The sequence below is a fragment of the Carassius carassius genome, chromosome 23, assembly GCF_963082965.1.
Source record: "Carassius carassius chromosome 23, fCarCar2.1, whole genome shotgun sequence".
Classification (NCBI taxonomy): domain Eukaryota; kingdom Metazoa; phylum Chordata; class Actinopteri; order Cypriniformes; family Cyprinidae; genus Carassius; species Carassius carassius.
Window position 1 is genome coordinate 385,001 of NC_081777.1, and position 27,153 is coordinate 412,153.

The window sequence follows — 27,153 nt, forward strand, 5'->3', positions numbered from 1 at the left end:
TAATTGCTGTAACTGATACAGAAACATATCCACGTTTCTTTGAATTTATTAAGACATACAGCATTTTTGCATTAGACTAAAACAGTTCTCTCTGGTTTTAGTTTCTGGGTAGGCTGTGTGATAATATATGTCTTGTAATACAGTTTTTCTCAATTGCTAAAACACTAAACCCTATTGTCTGAACCAAATGCTCAGTTGCCTGAACCCACTGATTGAATCGATCACTCTTTTGGCAAAACCATAAGCACTTTTCACTTGTTTAGACACAACTTGCCAACACATTTTCATTGTGATGCACCCGTTCTGCATAATGGTGAGCACAGGTGACAAAAGTCAAACACAATTAAAGCACAGATGTCACCACTTGAACACAACAACTCAAAATGGATCACACTTGTGGCTAATGATGTGAGGGAACATATACAGTGAGCCAGTTCAGAGAGCACTGGTTTGTGAGGCTCTACAATGGATAGAAATCTGAGAGGAAGAGTTCGTGTGAGAGGAGGTCGAGGAGGTCAGCGAAGACAAAGAACAGTGATATCTGATGAATTCAGAGCTACTGTGATTGACCATGGGGTATCAACAGTGTCAGCCTCTCTGCTGTTGATCGTGTCCTCAAGCGCAACACACTGCGCATGAAACAGCTATACAGAGTGGCATATATCCAGACACATTCATTGTTGATTACTCTTAGTAGTGATTTACTGTAGTGGCCTTAATCACTTTTTCCGTATCGCTTACAAAACTATATCCATTTCTACAGAGGGTTTTTCAACTGGATGCAATGGAAGGTCCCCATGAATACATCTACATGGATGAAGCTGGGTTTAATCTCACCAAAAGGAGAAGGAGAGGCCGTAATGTGATTGGCCATCGGGCCATAGTTGGTGTTCCTGGGCAGCGTGGTGGCAATGTCACATTATGTGCTGCCATCAGCAATCATGGGGTTGTCCTCCGCATTTTCCTCAATCACATGCGAGATGCTCTGTTGGGGCAGCAGGATGAGCATCCCATCTATGTTGTTGTTTGGGATAATGTGAGTTTTCACAGAGCCCTCCAGGTTAGAGAGTGGTTCAATATGAACCAAGGTTTTATCAGTCTTTGCCTTCCACCGTACTTCCCTTTCCTAAACCCATTGAGGAATTATTCTCCTCATGGCGGTGGAAGGTATATGGACGCCAAACTTACACCAGGGTAAATCTCCTGCAAGCCATGGCACTTGCCTGTGGTGACATAGGTGTGGAGGCATGCCAAGCCTGGAGACGGCATGCCAGGGGTTATTTCCCCCGTTGCTCGGTCAGACAAAATGTGGCCTGTGATGTGGATGAAGTCCTGTGGCCTGACCCAGTACGGAGACATGATGCTGTGGCTGAGTAATTCACTTATTTGTGTATTTTTGTACTTTATTTTTACATGGGATAACTGTACACAAGTGGCAAACGCATAAGATTTCTGTTTTGTCTGTTTGTACAAGTGCTAAATGCACAGGGTTTTTTTTTGTTTTGCAACATGCGTTTAGCCTACAGCGAACAATAAACATTTATTTATCCAGCTTTATGTCCTGAGCATTGTGTTTTCTATTTTTCTACGCAGTGTTTAGTGACTGTTCAGTAGTGTTTTTAATTTTGATTGACTCGGGGCACGATTTGACAACATAGTTCAGTTTTGAGCACAGATTGAACTTGTTTTGAGGGGAAAGTTTGCTTTTGCAAGAGTCTGAGGTTTTGTGAATGTAGCTTGAAAATTGGGTTTTGTGTTCACAGTTTAGAGAAAATGAGAGCAGCTTTCAAGAAATGTGTCTTAGCAATCGAGAAAAACTGTAATACTGTAATTGTTGTTTTAATGATGTGCAAACTTACAATATTTGAGCACTCACTTCACTAAAAAAGCATGCCTTGATGCCACATCACATCATGATGTAGACAAAAAAAACCCAGCCATTATGACACTGAGGTCAAGATACAGAGGCAAAATGTCCCTGTATGAGTTTTGGTCTTATATTTACATCATAAGTTTGACAATATCACACGAGCAAGTGTGCTGTTTTCCTTGACTATCAGCATGACTGCAAGTGTGAAACTGATTTTATAAACAATATTTGGAACTCGGTTTTAGACTCCTAATCATTATAACTGTCTGTTTTTGCTCTCTTTCTCCAAAGAAAATATTTGCAAACAAACCCACAGAACCATGGCGCGTCTCAGAGCGTCACAGAGTGCTTTGTTACTAAACAAATCTGTGTATGAATGAATCGGGTATTTCAATGAATTAATTGCCCATTCAGAAAGAAGTTACTTCATTTCTACATGAATAATCCATTTAATCAATTACTCTTTCAATAAAGAGCTCAACTTGAAAGCAAACTGATAGCAAGTTTAGAGAAGCAATTCATAATCTGTAATTCAGCGCTAACAAGCAAAACAACATGACCCCACGTCAAGCAGCCCTGAAGAACATTTCACTCATTAGAGACCACTAGATCATTTCATTTCTAAATGCAGACACTGAAATGGCAGCTTGGAAAAGCGTACAGATGGCCTGCAGGTTGCTGCATCATTGCTGGCCATTGTGTATTGAGTTTAATGACGACCTGGCACAGTATTAGCATCTCTTTGGCATGTTCGACTGCCATCATCACTATCCAGGGTGAAGTCCATGGCCAGATGCATCGGATTAATTCTGAGCCGTGTTTCACTGTCACATTCGCAGCCAAACAGGCAGCCGTCAGCGCAGGCCCTGCCCATTAAACAGCTATCACATTATGCAGAAACCCATCACAATGGGCTGCAAAACAGTTCATGAATTATTGCATCGTAGCTTTGGAAAGTATCTCGAGCGAATTCATTTGGTTCCTCTGAGAGGAGTCATTTTTCTTTATCTAATGCCTCACAAATGTGCAGTCTGAACTTGTTCAATGTCACAGTATGGGTTCTGTAATCAAAAGCACATTTTATAACATCTGAATTGCTCAAACCTGCTATTAAAATCCTCTGAAACCTTTCTTGATCAAATGACTCAAATCAGTCATGAAATCAGAGGCCCATCAGATCAGAGCTCCTCGTCTGTTAATATGGTCAGTAAACAGGCCCTTAATTAGCTTCACCTTGAGACTCTCCTGCATCATCAGACGACAAACATGTGATCCGGGACGAGCTTCTGTCACAAGCCAGCGCAAGAGAGTTTCGCATTATAGGGCTTCAACAAATAAAGTGTGTACTTGATAATAATCAATGAAACTACTCGCATTCTTGTGATACGCATCCGCTAGACCTGTGACTTTACAGCAGCGAATAACACACTTCTATAGACAAAACATAGCTGGAATACATCGGAGGAAACATACAGATTACAATTAAAATATCCACCTTATTTTACATTGTTTTCTGTGAATGGGCAAGACTTTCCATTACATTACATTTCCAATCCATTACAATTTCCATTACATTTTCCTACAGGAATAATAAGGTGGATAGTCTGCATTAAATTAACATTAAAATGCTACACTTAACCCAAGTTAAATTAATTGTCATGAGGACAGTAACTGTAAATGGACTATTGTTATATAAATGTAAAATAATTCAGTCGAGTGATGAGTGCGCCTTAAGTTCTGTCATCTTCAACATGCAGGAGACAAATGATACAGACTCCATCATCTGGGTGTGAAGACAGTAAAATAAGTGCCTTGTTAGGATGCAGTCAGTGATCCATTAGACAGCTCCTCTGTGTTTCTCAGTGAATGTGGATGAACGGTGACAAGAGTGCATGAATCAAACATTAGTATATCAATTCACAAAAAGCACAGCCTGCTGAAACTGAGATCTGATTTCCCAAGAGACAGCAGAGCGTGTCAGACGGAGGTTACAGATCGGCTCAGCATCAGTGATCCACTGTAAAGCTCGTCAGTGAAAGCCCAGCGTGTAAAGTGGACCGAGTGAACAATGGCAAGTCTTCCATCATATTCAGAAAAGTGCTCATGCCTCTGTGATGGCTTTAAGAAAATCAGACCCCATTAAATATCCTCCAGCTCCCGAATAGTGACGGACAGATTCAGCGTTCACATGTGAGCGCTCAGAGAGACACCAGCGCGCCTCAGCAGACTCGCCACACCAGGATCCTTCCCTTTACAGTATAAACGTGTGGAACGAGGGGAAATATAACAAGGGCTTTGTTCATAATTCAGCTCTCAGCTGTTCCTCAGTCCTTCTCAAACAATCCTGACTTTTCTCAGCAACAGCTTTTCTTACTATAGGTTTCCTTTGCTTCTAGAAACTATTTCTGTCCATGGGCTTGTAGAACAACACATTTTATATCAAGAAGCACTGCAGCGGCTTTATTTGAGAAATAAACTGTGACTCTAATATGATTCACACCTATTGTTTAAAGATGCAACTGGCCACAAGCCATGTAACCTCACTCCTAATGAAACACTTCTGCCTTTGGGAACAGGCTGGATTTATACACTGAAGAGAAACCTCCATTATAATCTAACATCAAAGAGCTCGTTGTGATGATTTCTGAATATCATGCCTCACTAAAGAGACGTTCTCAGTGTAAATAATGCAATATTTTAAAATGCTGCTGCATAGTTTCAAACTCATTTCTGTACTATTCGCACAGTAATATGTGTCCCTGCAGCACAGAAGCAGTCATCAGAAGCACAGCTATATTTGAAGCAATAGACAACAATACATTGTATGAGTCACAATTATCCTTATTATGTGTGTGGTCCAGGTTCACATTTGTGTAGTTGTCCAGTCCATCATTTCCATCTGTCCTGTCCAGTCTCTCAGCATGACTATCTGTGTATTTGTTTCCAGTATGTTAACACTCTATAAATTTGCAGCACTTTGGCTCGTTCTCTTTGTCTTTCAGCCCTTGCATCCCCATTAATCCCCAGAATCCTCACGACCGCCGAACACACAAAGACACAGGCGCGTGTTTGAGAATGAACATGTCCCTGTAGATCTCACGGGTCTGGATGAGGAAGATAAAGCTGAGAACACAAGACCTCACGCTTCTCTCCTCACACAAAGACAGCGGCCGCTCTTCACAAGCATCAGCAGAAAGCAGAGTTTACATCCAGCGCTTCAGATATTGTCAAAGTAAAATTAAGAAAACGGAGACCTGAGGCATCCCTCTATGCTGTATGTCACAGCTTTGTGTTCACATGAGCCGAGTGTGATTGTCTTGATAACAGGAGCTGTGTGTAATGTGTTGATACAGAGAGTGTCTCTCTTATTCTCGTATACTGTGGCTGCGCTGCACCTGTTGTGCTCTTGTGAGTTGTTTGTGAGAATCTAGCGCTTTGGCCTCAGGATAACCCACCCACACATGAGCGCTGGGATCAGAAGAACGGAGAAAAGTGGAATAGAGCAGTTCAACTTCACATCAATACTTGTGCTCAGTTACATAAACACAATCATCTCACTCACACAGAGTGCAAGCTATTCTCACTGCAGCAGCTGTGCTTTTGCATCTTTACCTGCAATGAAGTGCTCTCTCTCTCTCTCTCTCTCTCTCTCCCTCTCCCTCTCTCTCTCTCTCTCTCTCTCTCTCCCTCTCTCCCTCTCCCTCTCCCTCTCCCTCCCTCTCTCTCTCTCTCTCTCTCTCTCTCTCTCTCCCTCTCCCTCTCCCTCCCTCTCCCTCTCTCTCTCTCTCTCTCTCTCCCTCTCCCTCTCCCTCTCCCTCCCTCTCTCTCTCTCTCTCTCTCTCTCTCTCTCCCTCTCCCTCTCTCTCTCTCTCTCTCTCTCTCCCTCTCCCTCCCTCTCTCTCTCTCTCTCTCTCTCTCTCTCTCTCTCTCCCTCTCCCTCTCCCTCCCTCTCCCTCTCTCTCTCCCTCTCCCTCTCCCTCTCCCTCCCTCTCTCTCTCTCTCTCTCTCTCTCTCTCTCTCCCTCTCCCTCTCCCTCCCTCTCCCTCTCCCTCTCTCTCTCTCCCTCTCCCTCTCCCTCCCTCTCTCTCTCTCTCTATCTCTCCCTCTCCCTCTCCCTCCCTCTCTCTCTCTCTCTCTCTCTCTCTCTCCCTCTCCCTCTCTCTCTCTCTCTCTCTCTCTCTCCCTCTCCCTCTCCCTCTCCCTCTCTCTCTCTCTCTCTCTCTCTCCCTCTCCCTCTCCCTCTCTCTCTCTCTCTCTCTCTCTTCAGACCAGGGTTATTAGAGTTACCTTAAAACTAAAGTGACTAAAACCATTAAAAAATGTATAATTAAAAATATATATTTCAGTTAGTTGCCGAGGCAACATTTCTTTCTCATTTAACTTAACTTTACTAAAATGACTAAAGCTAAAAAAAAAAACTATATAGTCACAAATATGTATGCAAAACAAACAAAAACTACCAAGAATGACTTTAACTAAAAACAGAAAATATGAAAATAAAAGCTGATTCAAAATATTAGTATAATTATAATAGAATATAAATAATACTGAAATAACTCTTTATGATGATAAAAAGTGTTCACCTGCGATTATCACCTTGAAGAGACATTTTTAACCTGATCTAAACCGAAAAGTCCTGGTGTAGGATTTACTTGGAGACAAGTACATTTATCAAATAATTACAAAGAAACACACTGAACTAAACATTTTGAAGACTGAAATAGTGTAAAATGACTGCATTAATCTTTGTTTTATTTGTCCATTTCGATTCATGGAAGTTATTATGTGGATTGACTGAGATGTGAAGCAGATTATAAGCATGTCGAGCGGGACTCCTGTACTCACCCTGGTACTCCTGTCCTGGGACGTATGCTCCGGGGCTGCCCTGGATCTGGAAGGTGAGCAGCACCTCTCCTCCTCCCTCGGCCCCGGGGCCCTCCAGCTCTCCGTGGTGGGTGCACAGGAAGAAGAAGGGATTGAAGCGCGGGTAGAAGCCGGACGGAGAGCCTCCCAAATCCACGGCACCCGCTGACAGCAGCAGCAGAGCGCAGGAGAGAGCGGCCCGAACCCTGAACATCTCTGCTCCAGGAGCTCGAGGAGAGAGAGAGAGAGTGTGTGTGCACGGGGCCAGGTGTGTGTGAGTCTCACAGGTGTGTGTGTGTGTGTGTGTCCTCCCTTCACACGGGGAGTTCAGAGCCTGGTGTTCAGCCCCGCTCCAACACTTAAATAGTGCTCAGCCCTGCCTCCCTCCGCCTCTCTCTCCTCCCACACTCCCTCTCTGTCTCTCTCTCTCTCTCGCTCTCTCTCCCACTCCCTCGCTCTCCCTCACTCTCCCTCTCTCTCGCTCTCTCTCTCGCTCTCTCTCGATCTAAAATCGCCCTGTTTGCCTCTCATCTGCTTCCTCCCTTCCTTGTTTCTGTCAATCATTCTAATATGCCTGTGTGCTAGTGATTTGTCTCTCTTTAGCACTGTGTTTTGTCCAAGATAGCCTGTCTTTGTGTTTTCTTCTCCACTCCCTCCATCCCCCAAAGCATATTCCCTGCTTCTCCACCCAAAGATCACACCTCCTCCTCCCTCCTCGTCTCCTCCTGTCTCTCTCCATCTCCCGTCTCTGATAGGACCCTCTCTTTGTGCTCCGTTCACTCATCTTCTTTCATTTTGTTTTGCCTTCTCTCAGCTCTTTTTCTACGTTTAGGTCTTGTTCTCCTTCACATGAATGTTTCCATTAATGTCAGACCTTCTCATCTTGTCTGTGTCTGTCAAACAGAGGCAGTTTGTGCCAACACACACACACACACACACACACACACACACACACTTCACACTTTCTCCATCTGTCTGCTCTTATCTACAACTCCTTGAAACGATCCAGCCATCTGAGACTTTGAAGAAGAAAACATTAATGTTTGAATAAGTTTCAGAGAATTTTAACAATTAATTGAAGCATTCGTGATTAATTCACGCACTTGTCCTGCAAAGTTCAGAGTACAATCCTGTGCAACTAACATGAGCAGAAGATTTCAATGAGAAACTCCAGACCAAACACTCGCAGACATCTGCTGAAGTTGACGAACTGTTTCACTCGATTAATACGGCTGTTTAGGAGTTTCATCCGATTCAGAAAGTCAAAAGCGGTGGTTTATCAACCCTAGACGACTCTCCTGACACACATTATGAATGTAATTATACACAGCTACTCATTATAGTTACGCAGTTACAATGTTGGCGAGTAACTAGTTAAATGTAACGGAATTACGAAATGTAATTACAAAATAAATGTAACTGTAATCAGTTACAGTTACTGAGAAAAATGCACAAATGTTAATATAGATAAACAAAAACTACACCAAGAAGACCATCAATAGGGACTCATATGAACTCTGAAAAATACTGAATGAATAATAATTATACAAGACTTGACATTTAAAACCGTTTAGTTAACGCACATGAGGATATTTAGACTCCAAAAGATACAACTCCCACACTATAAGAAATATCACTTCATTATGTTCTGTGTTTTGTCTATCATCAGTTGATTTGGAGATCATAGCCCGTGTTAGGAGGCAGCGCTGAAGCGATCATCAGCGTTAATGAGAATCACTGGAGCTTCAGGACGAGACGCAGATGTGTGTTTGCAGAAGCGCTGAGATTGTGTCTAAGGGCCAGACTGGAAAACTCTTGGTGAACATCATGAATTTGGCTTTCTGTGCTTAAATGAAGGGCTCGATCCCAAAACTCTGAACAAAACTCCCATATCATGAATAGAGGAGGAGATGAGAGGCCGGAAGAACTGTCACTTTGACGGCTCAGTGACTGCTGTTATATACGCTTCGGATGGTGATTGACAGGACTGAATGATTAGGCTCCTCCCATCATTTATTAGTTTACCATAAAATTTACATGGGGCTTGAACAGCCACATTCATTTACGAGTCACAGGTTTTCCTGATCCGATCCATCTCAAATGCACCTCAGAGTATTTCTTCCAAAGTCTTCCAGTCTTGCAGAAGTAAACCGGTCTGATGTCAAGCTCTTGCAAATCACTGTTTAAAAACTGTCTGCAGGAGAAACTGTGAAAGATTCTGCCTGAAGCTGCACATTCAGTGTCCCTCCACCTCATTATGAGCTCTCCAGCACTGACACATAACTATACATGAGATGAGATGAGATGAGATGTATCATGATAGAGAGAAACAGAAGACATTTCACATGCGTACGTGTTGTCTGACCCTCAGGTGTACGTCTCTGCAGCACAGAAGCAGTCATCAGTAGCACAGGTATATCTGTAGCAATAGACAACAATACATTGTATGGGTCAAAATTAAACATTCCTCTTTTATACCAAAAATCATTAGGATATTAAGTAAAGATCATGTTCATGAAGATATCTTGTAAATGTCCTACCGTAAATATATTAAAACTTCATGTTTGATTAGTGATATGTATTGCTAAGAACTTCATCTGAACAACTTTAAAGATGATTTTCTCAATATTTCGATTTTTTTGCTCCCTCAGATTCCAGATTTTCAAATAGTTGTATCTCAGACAAATATTGTCCTCCGAACAAACCACACATCACTGGAGAGATGATTTATTCAGCTTTTAGATGTATAAATCTCAGTTTTAAATCTTAAATTTAAACTTTTAATCCTAATAAAAAAAATAAAAAAAATAAAAACTATCTGGTTTTGTGCTCCAGGGTCACAAATAAAGCCCCTTAATGACTGCTGTGACAAACGAGCTTCAAGAGTTTGAACTTTCGGACTTTTCATTTAATTTTTAAAAGACGAGACGTCATTCTGGTCTAATTGTTATGAAGTTAGTGCACTCACGCTTCCAGCCGGAGACAGAGCAATCGCTCTCCAGTATGGAAACTGGGTCAGGAGATCTGGTCTTGGGAACGGAGGGGGTGGACGAGGCTTTGGGGCAGTAATTATTTTTATCTTCATTAAGTTCAGTCTCAAGGTTGTAACAGAGCCTTTGACATCTGTGCTTTCCATTGGATCCCTCAGCCCTTGTTCCACTGCCTCTGCTGCCAGACGTCGTCTCGCTCAGCAAGCCACAGAGAGACAGGAAGGAGTTTGGAGGGACACGGAGAGATATGATTATCAAGGACACACGCCACACATCAGACATGCCCTTGAACTGCTGGTATTACTGGGATTATTTGTTCTTATACAAAAATAAAAGTAACCAGCAATACAAAGTATTGATCTCAGCTGTTCTTTATCTACTTTGGGCTCAACCGATAAGCCGTAACCAAGCAACTCAAAATTGTGGCAAAACATGTATCAATAAATATATTTCAGATGATTGCTGAGGGCACCAGTAAACATTTAGCCTTGATTTCATGTGTCTGAGAAGAAGTAAATGGTTATTTGAAGACGATACTACAGTAACTCACATGTCATCCAAAACAGAGAGATCTCTTTAACATGACCTTACACTTATAGGACTTTTTTATTTTTATATCATTAATACTCCAGGTTCAGGACAAATTTATCTCAGTCAACAGCATTTGGCAGAAATGTTATCACTATATATAAGAAATAAAAAGCAGAAATGTTCAGTTTATTTTGTAAAAGGACTTTGTTCTGTTGAAATGCATGTATGTGACCATGGACCACAAAAGTGTAAATATTTCAAAACTGAGATGTATACATCATCTGAAGCTGAGTAAATCATCTCTCCATTGATGTGTGGTTTGTTAGGAGGACAATATTTGTCTGAGATACAACTATTTGAAAATCTCCAATCTGAAGGTGAAAAAAATACATATTACTAATAAAAAATTAAGTTTTGATATATTTACGGTAGAACATCTACTAAATATCTTCATGGAACATGATCTTTTCTTAATATCCTAATGATTTTTGGCATAAAAGAGAAATGTATAATTGTGAGCCATACAATGTATTGTTGTTTATTTCTACAAATATACCTGTGCTACTGATGACTGCTTCTGTGCTGCAGGACACATTTGAGATGTAAGTCTACACTTTTACAGTTTTAGATGTTAAAGCATTTTATCAAGCCCTGTCAAATTAGACGTAACTACTTTTTTCACATTAATATCATGTTAACTCACATATTGTTCACTTCTTGTGCATATACTGTTAATGTTTTCTTAATTGACTTCCACTTCTAATGGGATTTGTCTTTTTTATTTTTATTTAAAGGAAAAGGGGGAGAAAACTTGTTTTTGGGTTGTGTTATTCTGCTATGCTGTCATGCGAACTTGTAAGGGAATAAACACTGTTGTTGTTACTAAATATTAATCAACAGAATTAACAGGGACACACTGAGATGAAGCAGTTAATGAATCAGCTGGCAGCAGATTCTCTCTCATCCACCTGAAAAACGCCACGATGCTCTGCCTGACAAGAGTTTAGTTACACCTTGTAATTTCTTAAAGGGCTGTGTGGAAAATATATCAAATCAAACATATAATTGGTTACCCCTCATACCCCCATCCTGTCGAGCTGCATCACTGTGTGGTATGGAGTGAAAACACAGCAGCACTGGCCAAGAAATCACAGCAGTGTCTTTACTTCCTCTGCACAATGAGAAGAGCCAGAGCCCCCCCCCCCCATCATTTACACCTTCTACAGAGGCACCATCGAGAGCATCCTGTCGAGCTGCATCACTGTGTGGTACAGCGCCTGCAACGCGTCCTGCCGAAAGACTCTGCAACGCATAGTGAGAGCAGCTGAGAAGATCATTGGTGTCTCTCTCCCTTCCCTCCAGGACATTTATGGAACCTGTCTCACTCGCAAAGCCCTCTGCATCACAGGTGATCCCACACACACGTCAAAGTCAAAGTCACCTTTATTTATATAGTGCTTTAAACAAAATACATTGCGTCAAAGCAACTGAACAACATTCATTAGGAAAACAGTGTCAATAATGCAAAAATGATTGTTAAAGGCATGTCATCTCTGTTCAGTTAAATAGTGTCTGTGCATTTATTTGCAATCAAGTCAACGATATCGCTGTAGATGAAGTGTCCCCAACTAAGCAAGCCAGAGGCGACAGCGGCAAGGAACCGAAACTCCATCGGTGACAGAATGGAGAAAAAAACCTTGGGAGAAACCAGGCTCAGTTGGGGGGCCAGTTCTCCTCTGACCAGACGAAACCAGTAGTTCAATTCCAGACTGCAGCAAAGTCAGATTGTGCAGAAGAATCATCTGTTTCCTGTGGTCTTGTCCTGGTGCTCCTCTGAGACAAGGTCTTTACAGGGGATCTGTATCTGGGGCTCTAGTTGTCCTGGTCTCCGCTGTCTTTCAGGGATGTAGAGGTCCTTTCTAGGTGCTGATCCAGCATCTGGTCTGGATACGTACTGGATCCGGGTGACTGCAGTGACCCATCTGATCTGGACACAGACTGGATCTGGTGGCCACGGTGACCTCGGAACAAGAGAGAAACAGACAAATATTAGCGTAGATGCCATTCTTCTAATGATGTAGCAAGTACACCGGGTGTTATGGGAAGTGTTTCCGGTTCCGGTTTACCTAATTAATGCAGCCTAAAAATCCTTTAACGGATTTGGATAATAAAAGCATATTAGTATGTTATGTGTATGCCAGGTTAAAGAGATGGGTCTTTAATCTAGATTTAAACTGCAAGAGTGTGTCTGCCTCCCGAACAATGTTAGGTAGGTTATTCCAGAGTTTGGGCGCCAAATAGGAAAAGGATCTGCCGCCCGCAGTTGATTTTGATATTCTAGGTATTATCAAATTGCCTGAGTTTGAGAACGTAGCGGACGTAGAGGATTATAATGTAAAAGGAGCTCATTCAAATACTGAGGTGCTAAACCATTCAGGGCTTTATAAGTAATAAGCAATATTTTAAAATCTATGCGATGCTTGATAGGGAGCCAGTACAGTGTTGACAGGACCGGGCTAATATGGTCATACTTCCTGGTTCTAGTAAGAACTCTTGCTGCTGCATTTTGGACTAGCTGTAGTTTGTTTACTAAGCGTGCAGAACAACCACCCAATAAAGCATTACAATAATCTAACCTTGAGGTCATAAATGCATGGATTAACATTTCTGCATTTGACATTGAGAGCATAGGCCGCAATTTAGATATATTTTTGAGATGGAAAAATGCAGTTTTAAAAATGCTAGAAACGTGGCTTTCTAGGGAAAGATTGCGATCAAATAGCACACCTAGGTTCCTAACTGATGACGAAGAATTGACAGAGCAATCATCAAGTCTTAGACAGTGTTCTAGGTTATTACAAGCGGAGCTTTTAGGTCCTATAATTAACACCTCTGTTTTTTCAGAATTTAGCAGTAAGAAATTACTCGTCATCCAGTTTTTTATATCGACTATGCAATCCATTAGTTTTTCAAATTGGTGTGTTTCACCGGGCTGCGAAGAAATATAGAGTATCATCAGCATAACAGTGAAAGCTAACACCATGTTTCCTGATGATATCTCCCAAGGGTAACAGTACTGAGTACTGAGCCTTGAGGTACTCCATACTGCACTTGTGATCGATAGGATACATCTTCATTCACTGCTACGAACTGATGGCGGTCATATAAGTACGATTTAAACCATACTAATGCACTTCCACTGATGCCAACAAAGTGTTCAAGTCTATGCAAAAGAATGTTGTGGTCAATTGTGTCAAACGCAGCACTAAGATCCAATAAAACTAATAGAGAGATACACCCACGATCAGATGATAAGAGCAGATCATTTGTAACTCTAAGAAGAGCAGTCTCAGTACTATGATACGGTCTAAATCCTGACTGGAAATCCTCACATATACCATTTTTCTCTAAGAAGGAATATAATTGTGAGGATACCACCTTTTCTAGTATCTTGGACAGAAAAGGGAGATTCGAGATTGGTCTATAATTAACTACAACCCGAATTCCGGAAAAGTTGGGACGTTTTTTAAATTTTAATAAAATGAAAACTAAAAGACTTTCAAATCACATGAGCCAATATTTTATTCACAATAGAACATAGATAACATAGCAAATGTTTAAACTGAGAAAGTTTACAATTTTATGCACAAAATGAGCTCATTTCAATTTTGATTTCTGCTACAGGTCTCAAAATAGTTGGGACGGGGCATGTTTACCATGGTGTAGCATCTCCTTTTCTTTTCAAAACAGTTTGAAGACGTCTGGACATTGAGGCTATGAGTTGCTGGAGTTTTGCTGTTGGAATTTGGTCCCATTCTTGCCTTATATAGATTTCCAGCTGCTGAAGAGTTCGTGGTCGTCTTTGACGCATTTTTCGTTTAATGATGCGCCAAATGTTCTCTATAGGTGAAAGATCTGGACTGCAGGCAGGCCAGGTTAGCACCCGGACTCTTCTACGACGAAGCCATGCTGTTGTTATAGCTGCAGTATGTGGTTTTGCATTGTCCTGCTGAAATAAACAAGGCCTTCCCTGAAATAGACGTTGTTTGGAGGGAAGCATATGTTGCTCTAAAACCTTTATATACCTTTCAGCATTCACAGAGCCTTCCAAAACATGCAAGCTGCCCATACCGTATGCACTTATGCACCCCCATACCATCAGAGATGCTGGCTTTTGAACTGAACGCTGATAACATGCTGGAAGGTCTCCCTCCTCTTTAGCCCGGAGGACACGGCGTCCGTGATTTCCAACAAGAATGTCAAATTTGGACTCGTCTGACCATAAAACACTATTCCACTTTGAAATAGTCCATTTTAAATGAGCCTTGGCCCACAGGACACGACAGCGCTTCTGGACCATGTTCAGATATGGCTTCCTTTTTGCATGATAGAGCTTTAGTTGGCATCTGCTGATGGCACGGCGGATTTCTGTTTACCGACAGTGGTTTCTGAAAGTATTCCTGGGCCCATTTAGTAATGTCATTGACACAATCATGCCGATGAGTGATGCAGTGTCGTCTGAGAGCCCGAAGACCACGGGCATCCAATAAAGGTCTCCGGCCTTGTCCCTTACGCACAGAGATTTCTCCAGTTTCTCTGAATCTTTTGATGATGTTATGCACTGTAGATGATGAGATTTGCAAAGCCTTTGCAATTTGACGTTGAGGAACATTGTTTTTAAAGTTTTCCACAATTTTTTTACGCAGTCTTTCACAGATTGGAGAGCCTCTGCCCATCTTTACTTCTGAGAGACTCTGCTTCTCTAAGACAAAGCTTTTATAGCTAATCATGTTACAGACCTGATATCAATTAACTTAATTAATCACTAGATGTTCTCCCAGCTGAATCTTTTCAAAACTGCTTGCTCTTTTAGCCATTTGTTGCCCCCGTGCCAACTTTTTTGAGACCTGTAGCAGGCATTAAATTTTAAATGAGCTAATTAAGTGGATAAAAGTGTAAAATTTCTCAGTTTAAACATTTGCTACGTTGTCTATGTTCTATTGTGAATAAAATATTGGCTCATGTGATTTGAAATTCCTTTAGTTTTCATTTTATTAAAATTTAAAAAACGTCCCAACTTTTCCGGAATTCGGGTTGTAGTTATTTGGGGTCAAGTTGTGGTTTTTTGATGAGAGGCTTAATAACAGCCAGTTTGAAGGTTTTGGGGACATATCCTAATGACAATAAGGAATTAATAATAGTCAGAAGAGGATCTATGACTTCTGGAAGCACCTCTTTTAGGAGCTTAGATGGTATAGGGTCTAACATACATGTTGTTGGTTTAGATGATTTAACAAGTTCATACAATTCTTCCTCTCCTATGGTAGAGAATGAGTGGAACTGTTCCTCAGGGGGTCTATAGTGCACTGTCTGATGTGATACTGTAGCTGACGGCTGAATGGTTGCAATTTTATCTCTAATAGTATCAATTTTAGAAGTAAAGTAGTTCATAAAGTCATTACTGCTGTGGTGTTGGGAAATGTCAACACTTGTTGAGGCTTCATTTTTTGTTAATTTAGCCACTGTATTGAATAAATACCTGGGGTTATGTTTGTTTTCTTCTAAATGAGATGAGAAGTAATCGGATCTAGCAGTTTTTAATGCTTTTCTGTAGGATAGGTTACTTTCCCGCCAAGCAATACGAAATACCTCTAGTTTTGTTTTCCTCCAGCTGCGCTCCATTTTTCGGGCTGCTCTCTTTAGGGTGCTAGTATGCTCATTATACCATGGTGTCAAACTGTTTTCCTTAACCTTCCCTAAGCGTAAAGGAGCAACTGTATTTAAAGTGCTAGAAAAGAGAGAGTCCATAGTTTCTGTTACATCATCAAGTTGTTCTGAGGTTTTGGATATGCTAAGGAATTTGGTTACATTAGGAAGATAACTTAAAAAGCAGTATTTTGTGTTAGAAGTGATGGTTCTTCCATACTTGTAACAAGAAGTAGAATTTACAATTTTGGCTATATGAAGTTTGCGCAGAACTAAATAATGATCTGAGATATCATCACTTGGCTGAATAATTTCAACACCATCAACATCAATTCCATGTGACAGTATTAAATCTAGAGTATGATTTCGACAATGAGTAGGTCCTGAAACGTGTTGTCTAACACCAATAGAGTTCAGAATGTCTATAAATGCTGATCCCAGTGCATCTTTTTCATTATCAACATGGATATTAAAATCACCAACTATAAAGACTTTATCTGCAGCCAGAACTAACTCGGATGTAAAATCACCAAACTCTTTAATAAAGTCTGTATGGTGCCCTGGTGGCCTGTATACAGTAGCCAGTACAAACATAACAGGGGATTTATCATTAACATTTGTTTCTCTGGATAATGTTATATGAAGCACCATTACTTAAACACTAAGATTATTTGCCATAAACACTAAGACTATTTGCCATATTTCTAGAGAGAAGAGTGGCGCCACCCCAGGAGGGATGAAGACCATCTCTTTTAAACAGGTCAGGTCTGTTCCAAAAGCTCGTCCAATTGTCTATGAAACCTATGTTATTCTGTGGGCACCACTTAGACATCCAGCCGTTGAGTGATGACAATCTGCTATGCATCTCGTCACCACGGTAAGCAGGGAGGGGACCAGAGCATATTACAGTGTCTGACATCGTGCTTGCAAGTTCACACACCTCTTTAATGTTATTTGTAGTGATCTCCGACTGGCGAAGTCGAACATCATTAGCGCCGGCATGAATAACAATCTTACTGTATTTACGTTTAGCATTAGCCAGCACTTTTAAATTTGCCAAGATGTCAGGCGCTCTGGCTCCCGGTAAACATTTGACTATGGTGGCTGGTGTCTCTATATTCACGTTCCGTACAATAGAATCACCAATAACTAGAGCACTTTCATCAGGTTTCTCAGTGGGTGCATCACTGAGTGGGGAGAACCTGTTTAATGTTTTGATCGGAACAGAAGAGCGGTGTTTTGACCCACGACTACGCTGCCTCACCGTCACCCAGTTGCCCTGCTGCAGGGGCTCTGTTTCCGGAACCGAACAATGTACAGGAATCCCTGAGCTAGTAGCATCCAAAGCCGTATCTAGAGCCCTAACATTCTTACTGTCCTCAATTAAAGTTTGGATGCGTGTCTCTAATTCTGAAATCTTCTCTGTCAGCCTAACTATTTCCCTGCATTTATCACATGTGAATCCCTCATCTGCGACAGAGATAGATAAACTGTACATGTGCCAAGAGGTGCAAGTAACAATAACAGGAGAAACCATTACTCACCGTGCTTGATGAAATATTCTTTCTGCGGTTGTTTGATGAACTTGTGAAAAACTGGAGCGAGAGGAGAAAAGAAAACAGCGATAGGTTCGAATGAAAACGCTAATGACAAGCTAACGAGTGCTAACGCTTTGCAGGTGTACTGCACTCACGGATATAAAATAAAAGTGAACGATCAAAGTTAATCTGATTAGATTGATCGATAATATCAGAAATATGGTGTGAATTAAGTTATATTTTACCACTTTAAAAAGCAGAGAGTGATAGTAAGACTAAGATTCTAGAGAGAAAATAAAATAAAAACAGCTACACGGAGCTACACGTCACACAGCTTCTTCAGTCTGCTGCCATCAGGGAGGAGACTGCAGAGTCTCCAGGCCAGGACCAGCAGACTGAAGGACAGCTTCATCCATCAGGCTGTCAGGAAGCTGAACCCAACACCCCCCCCCCCCCCGCCCCGAGCTCCCACATCCCCAGGTCCTTAGACCCCCCCCCCCCCCCCCCCAAGCTCCCACTAACAAACTGTGACCTGCTCCAGACACTTTGTGCATCATTGGTCTGCCCACTACCTCATTCAACTACCTCTTCAATCAATTTAAATAAACAACACTCTCTGAGCTTTTTGTAACTTTAATCAGACTGAATAAGCTCTTTTGCATTACAACCATTTTATCTGCACTGTTTGTTCACTTCACTGATTTGCACTCTATCTGTCATGTGCCTTGTGCTGCTTTAACTTTTTTTTTTACATGCCCTTATTTGTATAATTATATTTTATATTTAATCTGTATCTTTCTGTATTTTAAGGCTCTACTGTAAGTGTTATCTGTATGCGCTAAGGGTCTGGGAGTAATGCAATTTCAATTCTTTGTATGTATGTGCTGTACATGTGGAACAATTGACAATAAAACAGACTGACTTGACTAGATTATTGATAGTGGCACCAAAGTATGACAGCATAAAAAAAACCTTAATAATTTCCTTGAACCACACAGAAAACATGAATCCTCAAACCATTCAAAAAATAATTCATAAATGATTGATAAATATACACAAGATTTGTAAATATATATGAAAGGTTCTTCAGTGTGTATTTTTCAGTATGGAAGTGCATTAGCATGGTTTAAATCCTACTTATATGACCGCCATCAGTTTGTTGCAGTGAATGAAGATGTATCATATCGATCACAAGTGAAGAATGGAGTACCTCAAGGCTCAGTACTAGGGCCGCTACTCTTCACGCTTTATATGTTACCCTTGGGAGATATCATACGGAAACATGGTATTAGCTTTCACTGTTATGCTGATGATACTCAGCTCTATATTTCTTTGCAGCCTGGCGAAACACACCAATTTAAAAAATGGAATGCATAGTCGATATAAAAAACTGGATGACGAGAAATTTCTTGCTGCTAAATTCTGGAAAAAACAGAGGTGTTAATTATAGGACCTAAAAACTCTGCATGTAATAACCTAGAACACAGTCTAAGACTTGATGGCTGCTCTGTCAATTCTTCGTCATCAGTTAGGAACCTAGGTGTGCAATTTGATAGCAATCTTTCCTTTGAAAGCCACATTTCTAGCATTTGTAAAACTGCATTTTCCAACTCAAAAATATATCTAAATTGCGACCTATGCTCTCAATGTCAAATGCAGAAATGTTAATACATGTGTTTATGACCTCAAGGTTAGATTATTGTAATGCTTTATTGGGTGGTTGTGCTGCACACTTAGTAAACAAACTACAGCTAGTCCAAAATGCAGCAGCAAGAGTTCTTGCTAGAACCAGGAAGTATGGCAAGGCAAGGCAAGTTTATTTATATAGCACAATTCGTACACAATGGTAATTCAAAGTGCTTTACATAAAAGAAAGTAAAATAGTAATGAAGAAAAATAATAACAAGAATAAAACAAGCAATTTTAAAACTTTTAAAATTATTAAAACTGTGCTTATTTAAAATGAATTTAAAACAGTTAGAAAATGATTTTACATAAAATTAAATAAAAAAAAAACAGTGAAAATATATATTGTATGTATGACCATATTAGCCCGGTCCTGTCAACACTGCACTGGCTCCATATCAAACATCGTATAGATTTTAAAATATTGCTTATTACTTATAAAGCCCTGTATGGTTTAGCACCTCAGTATTTGAATGAGCTCTTGTTACATTATAATCCTCTGCTGCGTTCTCAAAACTCAAGCAATTTGATAATTTGATACCTAGAATATCAAAATCAACTGTGGGCGGCAGATCCTTTTCCAATCTGGCTCCTAAACTCTGGAATAACCTATCTAACATTGTTCGGGAGGCAGACTGTTACGTTCTGGGACCCAGGGAAACACAGGAGACGAGAGATCCAAATGCAGTGTGGTTTAATGGGTAATCCAAATCAGAATCCAACAAGCAGGGGTCAAAACCAGAAATCAATCCAAACAAACAATAGGGATAGGGATAGGGATAGAGATAGAGATAGGTACAGGAATAGGAACAGGAATAGGAACTGGAACAGGAACAGGAACAGGAACAGGAACAGGAAACTCGGAAGGCGAGGAAACTGGGTGACGGAATGAAAGGACTCCATGAAAACAAACAGAAACAGACCGGTTAATATAGGCAGAAAAATGACAATCAAGTGAAGACACCCGAGTGCAATTACTGTGATGAAGGGACAAGGCATTGCGGGAATTGTAGTGCCTGTGGTGAGGTGCCTATGGGGAAGTAAGACCACTAGTAGAGACTCAGGGAAACAGAGACCAGACAGCGTGACATTACCTCCTCCTCCACGGAGCAGCTACCAGATGCTCCACCCGAACACAAGAACAGACCAAGGAACACAGAGACCAGGAGGGAGGTGGAGCGACAGAGGACCAGGGGGAGGGACGAAGGGCCAGGTAATATAGGGAAACAGAGACAAGAAGTTGGAGGACCAGGGGGAGGGACGGAGGGCCAGGAAGTTCAATGATGACTTGATTCTGCTCATGACGATCATTGGTGACTTGCCCTTGCCCATGAAGATCAATGGTGACTTGCCCTTGTTCATGAAGAACACCGGTGACTTGACCGGACTCTGGAGTGTCATCGGTGACTTGACCTGACTCTGGAGTGTCAACGGTGACTTGACCTGACTCTGGAGTGTCAACGGTGACTTGACCTGACTCTGGAGTGTCAACGGTGACCTGACCTGACTCTGGAAGGTCAACGGGAAACTGACCTGACTCTGGAAGGTCAACGGGAACCTGACTCGACTCTGGAAGGTCAACGGGAACCTGACTTGACTCTGGAGGGTCAATGGGAACCTGACTCGACTCTGGAAGGTCAACGGGAACCTGACTCGACTCTGGAAGGTCAACGGGAACCTGACTCAACTCTGGGGGGTCAACTGTGGCTGTCATCTTGTGCAGAGGCGCTGGACAAGCGGCCATCTTGTGCCGTGTCTCTGGACCGGCGGCCATCTTGGGCAGTGGCGCTGGGCCGGCGGCCATCTTGAGCAGTGGTGCTGGGCCGGCGGCCATCTTGGGCTGTGGCAATGGGCCGGCGGCCATCTTGGGCAGTGGCGCTGGGCCGGCGGCCATCTTATGCTGTGGTGCTGGGCTGGCGGCCATCTTGCGCTGTGGTGCTGGGCTGGCGGCCATCTTGCGCTGTGGTGCTGGGCCGGCGGTCCTCCTGTTTGTAGACCCCGGTCTAGAATCGGCCATCCCACCGGAAGAGGCAGGAGTTGCTGGGGTATCCCAAGGAAGCTAAAATTAAAAATTAAAAATTAAAAAGAAATTAAAAGCGTCCAACTGGTCCATTTCCTTTCAAGGCACCGGGTCATCCAGACCGGTGTTGAAAATGTCCTTTAGGGCTGCATCATTATATTCCATACCATCCGCCAGGGTCCAGAACACATATGCCATAGCACCCACCTCATTCCCCTCTTGGCGGAGGGTGGTTAATCTTATGAATTTTGCCCTCCACTCCACCATACTGGCTGGGGAACGGGAATGAAGTCCCACACCGCTGGATCTCAACATGATGGAGTCCTTCTGTTATGTTCTGGGACGCAGGGAAACACAGGAGATGAGAGATCCAAAAACAGTGTGGTTTAATGGGTAATACAAATCAGAATCCAACAAGCAGGGGTCAAAGCCAGAAATCAATCCAAACAAACAAACAATAGGGATAGGTACAGGAACAGGAACAGAACAGGAATAGGAACAGGAACAGGAACAGGAACAGGAATAGGAACTGGAACAGGAAACTCGGAAGACGAGGAAACTCGGAAGGCGAGGAAACTGGGTGACGGAATGAAAGGACTCCATGAAAACAAACAGAAACAGACTGGTTAATATAGGCAGGGAAATGACTATCAAGTGAAGACACCTGAGTGCAATTACCAGGAGTGCAATTACTGTGATGAAGGGACAAGGCATTGTGGGAATTGTAGTGCCTTCGGTGAGGTGCCTATGGGGAAGTGAGACCACTAGTGGAGACTCAGGGAAACAGAGACCAGACAGCGTGACACAGACACACTCCTGCAGTTTAAATCTAGATTAAAGACCCATCTCTTTAACCTGGTTTACCATAACATACTAATATGCTTTTAATATCAAAATCCGTTAAAGGAATTTTAGGCTGCATTAATTAGGTAAACTGGAACCGGGAACACTTCCCATTACACCCAATGTACTTGCTACATCATTAGAAGAATGGCATCTACGCTAATATTAGTCTGTTTCTCTCTTATTCCGAGGTCACCGTAGCCACCAGATCCAGTCTGTGTCCAGATCAGAGGGTCACTGCAGTCACCCGGATCCAGTACGTATCCAGACCAGATGGTGGATCAGCACCTAGAAAGGACCTCTACATCCCTGAAAGACAGCGGAGACCAGGACAACTAGAGCCCCAGATACAGATCCCCTGTAAATACCTTGTCTCAGATGACCACCAGGACAAGATCACAGGAAACAGATGATTCTTCTGCACAATCTGACTTTGCTGCAGCCTGGAATTGAACTACTGGTTTCGTCTGGTCAGAGGAGAACTGGCCCCCCAACTGATCCTGGTTTCTCCCAAGGTTTTTTTTCTCCATTCTGTCACCGATAGAGTTTCGGTTCCTTGCTGCCGTCGCCTCTGGTTTGCTTAGTTGGGGACACTTCATCTACAGCGACATCGTTGACTTGATTGCAAATAAATGCAAAGACACTATTCAAACTGAACAGAGATGACATCACTGAATTCAATGATGAACTACCTTTAACTGTCATTTTGCATTATTGACACACTGTTATCCTTATGAATGTTGTTCAGTTGCTTTGACGAAATCTTTTTTTGTTTTAAGCGATATATAGATGACGGCGGTGCCGTTCAAGCTTGAAGTTGACGAGAGTGCATATGGTTCTTCAGTGTGGATCTGCTGACTAAGAATGAAAGTGACCCATCACAACGAGGACTGAACGGATGAATAATAAATGTGTAAATGTGACCGATGACGCTGACAATATATTACAATAAATCTCTTGAAGTGGGTCATTTTTTTCTCCCCCATTTACCTTAATTTATGATTATTTGCTTTGTGATTACAGGAAACATAAGATATATACAACACATTCACTGACAGCAGTAATTTTCACTTTACTACACTTTTCATATTTCTAAAATTTCAAACACAACAGTCTACACACAGTGTATTGCACACTAACTACACATTGTGTATTGCACAGACAAGAGAATTGAAAGAAGTGGAAGAGAAATGCAGGGGCTCCATGAAACCATCCCTCATCGACCACCTCCTCATCCCCAAGTACCACTAAGGCAGCCCTTCCAGGCCACCCCATGGTTACCAGTAAAGCAGGACAAAATCCAACAGTATGAAATAAGCATGCCGGTCGATGTGAGTACTGAAACTGTTTCCCAGCCAAATGATAACCCCCAACAGTCTGTCAGGCCAAAGACAAGACAGCTAGCTGCACATACAGAGAATCTGCCCACCTCTGCAGTGAGCTGGCACCAGTTGGGCAACTGCCCTAGCGCTTTTGTGCAACATCAGCCCTCAGCTGATGCCCAAGGCCCAGATAAACCATTCAATGAACTTCCAACCACCATGCACATGTCTTCAGTTAGCCCACATGCATCTAATGTGCCCACTGTTTTCTCTCAAACTAACATGCATGACAATGTCATTACCATTCAGGCTTCACCAAACATGGCCAACAAAATGCCAACTGATGTGTACCCTTCTCCAAATGACCCATACCTGCCCCCAGCATTGACTGTGCCACCTAAAACTTACATTTCTACTTATGCAGGTATGATCCAGGTACCCAATATGTACACTTCTCAATATGGCCTGCACTCTCCAGCCGCAATGGCTGGTTCACCCCAAGCAAACTTGCCAGGTCATCCAACGGCCGCTCAGGTTCCTCCTCCTTTCTGTTATGGTGTGCCAAATGCCATGTATTCAAAACCACCTGACACGTCTGCACCTCCTGTTTTGTCTGAAACCAACTTTTTGCAGAAAACAGACTCCGTTCAAACACACAGAAATTCCAATGATCGACAGCGCACCTTACATTCGCATTGTGCTGTTGTGTCATCCTTCTCACCGCCTGCATATGTTCCTATGACAGTGCCGGTGCCTCATGGTTCACATATGTATGCACAACAACCCATTTCAGTGCAAAGACCTCAGACTGTGGCTCATCACCAAGATGCATACATCCCTACTTCTAGAATGACCATGCCACAGCCCAGCTTTACACAGACACATCAAGTTCGTAATGTACAAGTGTTCAGTGGTGGTTCTGATTGCAGGATACTTATTGAACACTGGATAAGAGATATGCAGTACCTCCTTGAGGCTGGAGGAATGCCCGAAAATCTGTCCTTTGCTACTGCAGTGCGACATTTGAGTGGTGAAGCCAGGAGGCTAGTTCTGAATCTCCCTCCTAATGAGCAAACGGCTGTCAGAGCTTTTGAAGAACTACAAGCTGAGTATAGTGATATGCAGACGTCCCTGGATCCATTAGCTGATTTCTATGAGAGATACCAGCGCCCTGGTGAATCAGCATGCTCATACGCCATTGCTCTGGAGGCTACTTTACGTTCAGTGGAAGATGCTCAATATGGAGGTCAGCCTTTTCCAGACAGGGACAGCAAACTGACTCGTCAGTTCATGAGAGGATTGAGTGACTAAGAGGTTTTTCACAGGATAGCACCGATGAAGCCTAGACTTCTATGTTTTCGTGAACTTCAAGCAGAACTTCGTAACCTTGCTCGTGAGACAAGGAAGTTTCAGACACAGCCAAAGGCCAAAAAGACATATGCACTGGCTCAGTTTACAACAGTGAGCGGTAACCAGAGTGGCCAAAAGCCGAGAACAGAAAAAGGAAATCGGCAGAACACAGACCTTACTGAACTCACAGCCTTGGTGAAACTGGTGAGCAGTCAAGAGGATCAGCTTAACAGATTGACACAGTTGGAGGCTAAAGTTGGAGCATCACCACAGACTGTGTTTCCTCACATCCAGAGACCTCGAGAGAGTAGTGACACTGCAGTAAGGGGCGTAGAGTGCTATCGTTGTGGAAAACTGGGACACATTGCACGTCTGTGTCAGACAGTGATGACTGATGAGGCAGCCCAAGCTGAAATTGGAGCAGAGTCCAGGCAGGCTTTAAATGCTTAGGGCCTGTGGTTACCAGGGCAACCACAGGCATGCAACAGAGTCCCCAGCAACATGAAACGGGCAGGTCAAAACCAGCTGATACCCCGCTGGTAGGTCCCTGTAATGAAGGAGTGGTTGGAATGAATGGAGAAATGTGTAAGGCTCTTATTGACTCTGGCTCTCAAGTAACTACAATTACTGATGAGTTCTGGTGACAACATCCTCTCTTATGTACTCAGGAATTGCATCCATCAGACATCCCCATTGAAGGTGCTGCAGGCCAACCCGTATCTTATGTTGGTGTGCTTTGTATCAACCTTAAGTTTTTGGGAAGGGTCTACTCAAATGTTCCTGCTTTTGTTGTCCCTGTTACTGAGTACCAATCCAGTGTTCCATTGCTCTTTGGAACTAATGTAATAAGGGTTTCCAGAAATGACCTTCAAGCATTATATGGGAGAAGATATCTGGCCAAATTGAAGTTGACCAATCCTGAGTGGCACTCTGCAATGGTTGCTGTAAATAAAAGTGAACCTGGTGGAGGTGCATGTAAAGTTGGTCAAGTACAGTATGCTGGTCACAGAATAAGAATACCTGCTGGTAAGGAGCAGGATTTTATTGGCAGAGTGACTGGTGGACTGAAGAGAACACACTATACAGTTCTAGTAGAGAGTCAGTCCTCCAAAAGGGTTCCAGAAGGCCTTATTAAATCTGTCTGGAAAGGATGTTATTGTCAACCCAAGGACCCTGATTGCAGATGCTTTCCTGGTTCAAATGTCATTGAAGAGGAAGAAAAGTGCCAAATGCTGTGCCAAAACCAGTTCTTGTGTCAGAGTCAGTGTGAGAATTCAGTGACAGCATCTTGTAAGAATCAACAGCAGACTACCAGTGTTGAGTCTGTTGATGGTATAACATGTGGAGTTGATGTTAGTGCTGCTGCAGTAGAACGAGAGGAGCAGTTGGGGTTGCTTCAGGATTTGCTGAGGAGAAATGCTGATGTCTTCTCCAAACACTCTATGAACTATGGACATACCACCACTGTGCGACATGAGATACCTCTGGTAGACTCAAAACCTTTCCGCCTACCTTATCGCAAAATACCCCCATCTCAGTACCAAGAAGTGCGGAAGGCCATATCAGAGATGGAAGAAGCTGGAGTCATTCGGCCAAGCAAAAGCCCGTATGCATCCCCCATCGTTGTTGTTTCTAAAAAAAAGGATGGCTCCCTGAGGATCGGTGTGTACTACAGGAAACTAAATTCCTGCAGTACCAGAGACGCTTTTCTACTACCAAGAATAGAGGAAGCATTGGATGCGTTGGGACAGGCAAGGTTGTTCTCGACTCTTGATCTTACCTCTGGTTACTGGCAAGTTGAGGTAGCTGAATCCGACAAGATCAAAAGTGCTTTTAGCACACCCATGGGGTTATATGAGGCCAACAGGATGCCGTTTGGTCTGCAGAATGCCCCCTTAACCTTCCAAAAAATTGATGACCTGCTGCTTTGGTGATTTGAACTTTGAGAGCCTCCTTATCTACCTTGATGACTTAATTATCTTCTATAGGACTTTTGAAGAGCATCTTGAGCGGTTGGAAGCAGTGTTCAGCCGACTCCGCAAACATGGTTTAAAGCTGAAGCCTCAAAAGTGTAGTCTACTGAGGAAAGAAGTTCAGTACCTGGGCCACGTGGTATCTGCAGAGGGTATTCATACAGATCCTGAGAAGATAAGCAGAGTCAGAGACTGGAAGCGGCCGTCAAGTGTGAAGGAAGTGCTGGGGTTTGTTGGTTTCGCTGGGTACTACAGACGGTTCATCAAGGGATATGCAACATTGGCGGCACCTATGTATAGACTTACCTCTGGTGACCCAAAGAAGAAGAAAAGAGGGGTGAAAGGAACTTCTGGAACTGTTAAACCGTTTATGTGGACAGATGAATGTGAGAGAGCATTTGAAGCATTGAAGGAGAGACTGACTACAGCACCAGTTCTGGGCTACCCTGACTTCAGCTTAC

At 42.5% G+C, this 27,153-nt stretch overlaps 1 protein-coding gene across 3 annotated transcripts in view; it reads right to left on the reverse strand.

Annotated features, from left to right (window-relative positions):
• The window catches only part of LOC132101176 (reelin-like), a 121,627-nt gene extending 114,550 nt beyond the window's left edge, over positions 1 to 7,077 (reverse strand). For all 3 annotated transcript variants that reach the window (XM_059505888.1, XM_059505887.1, XM_059505886.1), the window contains exon 1: positions 6,716 to 7,077. In XM_059505888.1, coding sequence (XP_059361871.1) covers positions 6,716 to 6,947 — 232 coding nt within the window. In that variant the 5' untranslated portion in view covers positions 6,948 to 7,077. The remainder of the gene's footprint in view (positions 1 to 6,715) is intronic.
• Between the last annotated feature and the right edge of the window lie 20,076 nt (positions 7,078 to 27,153).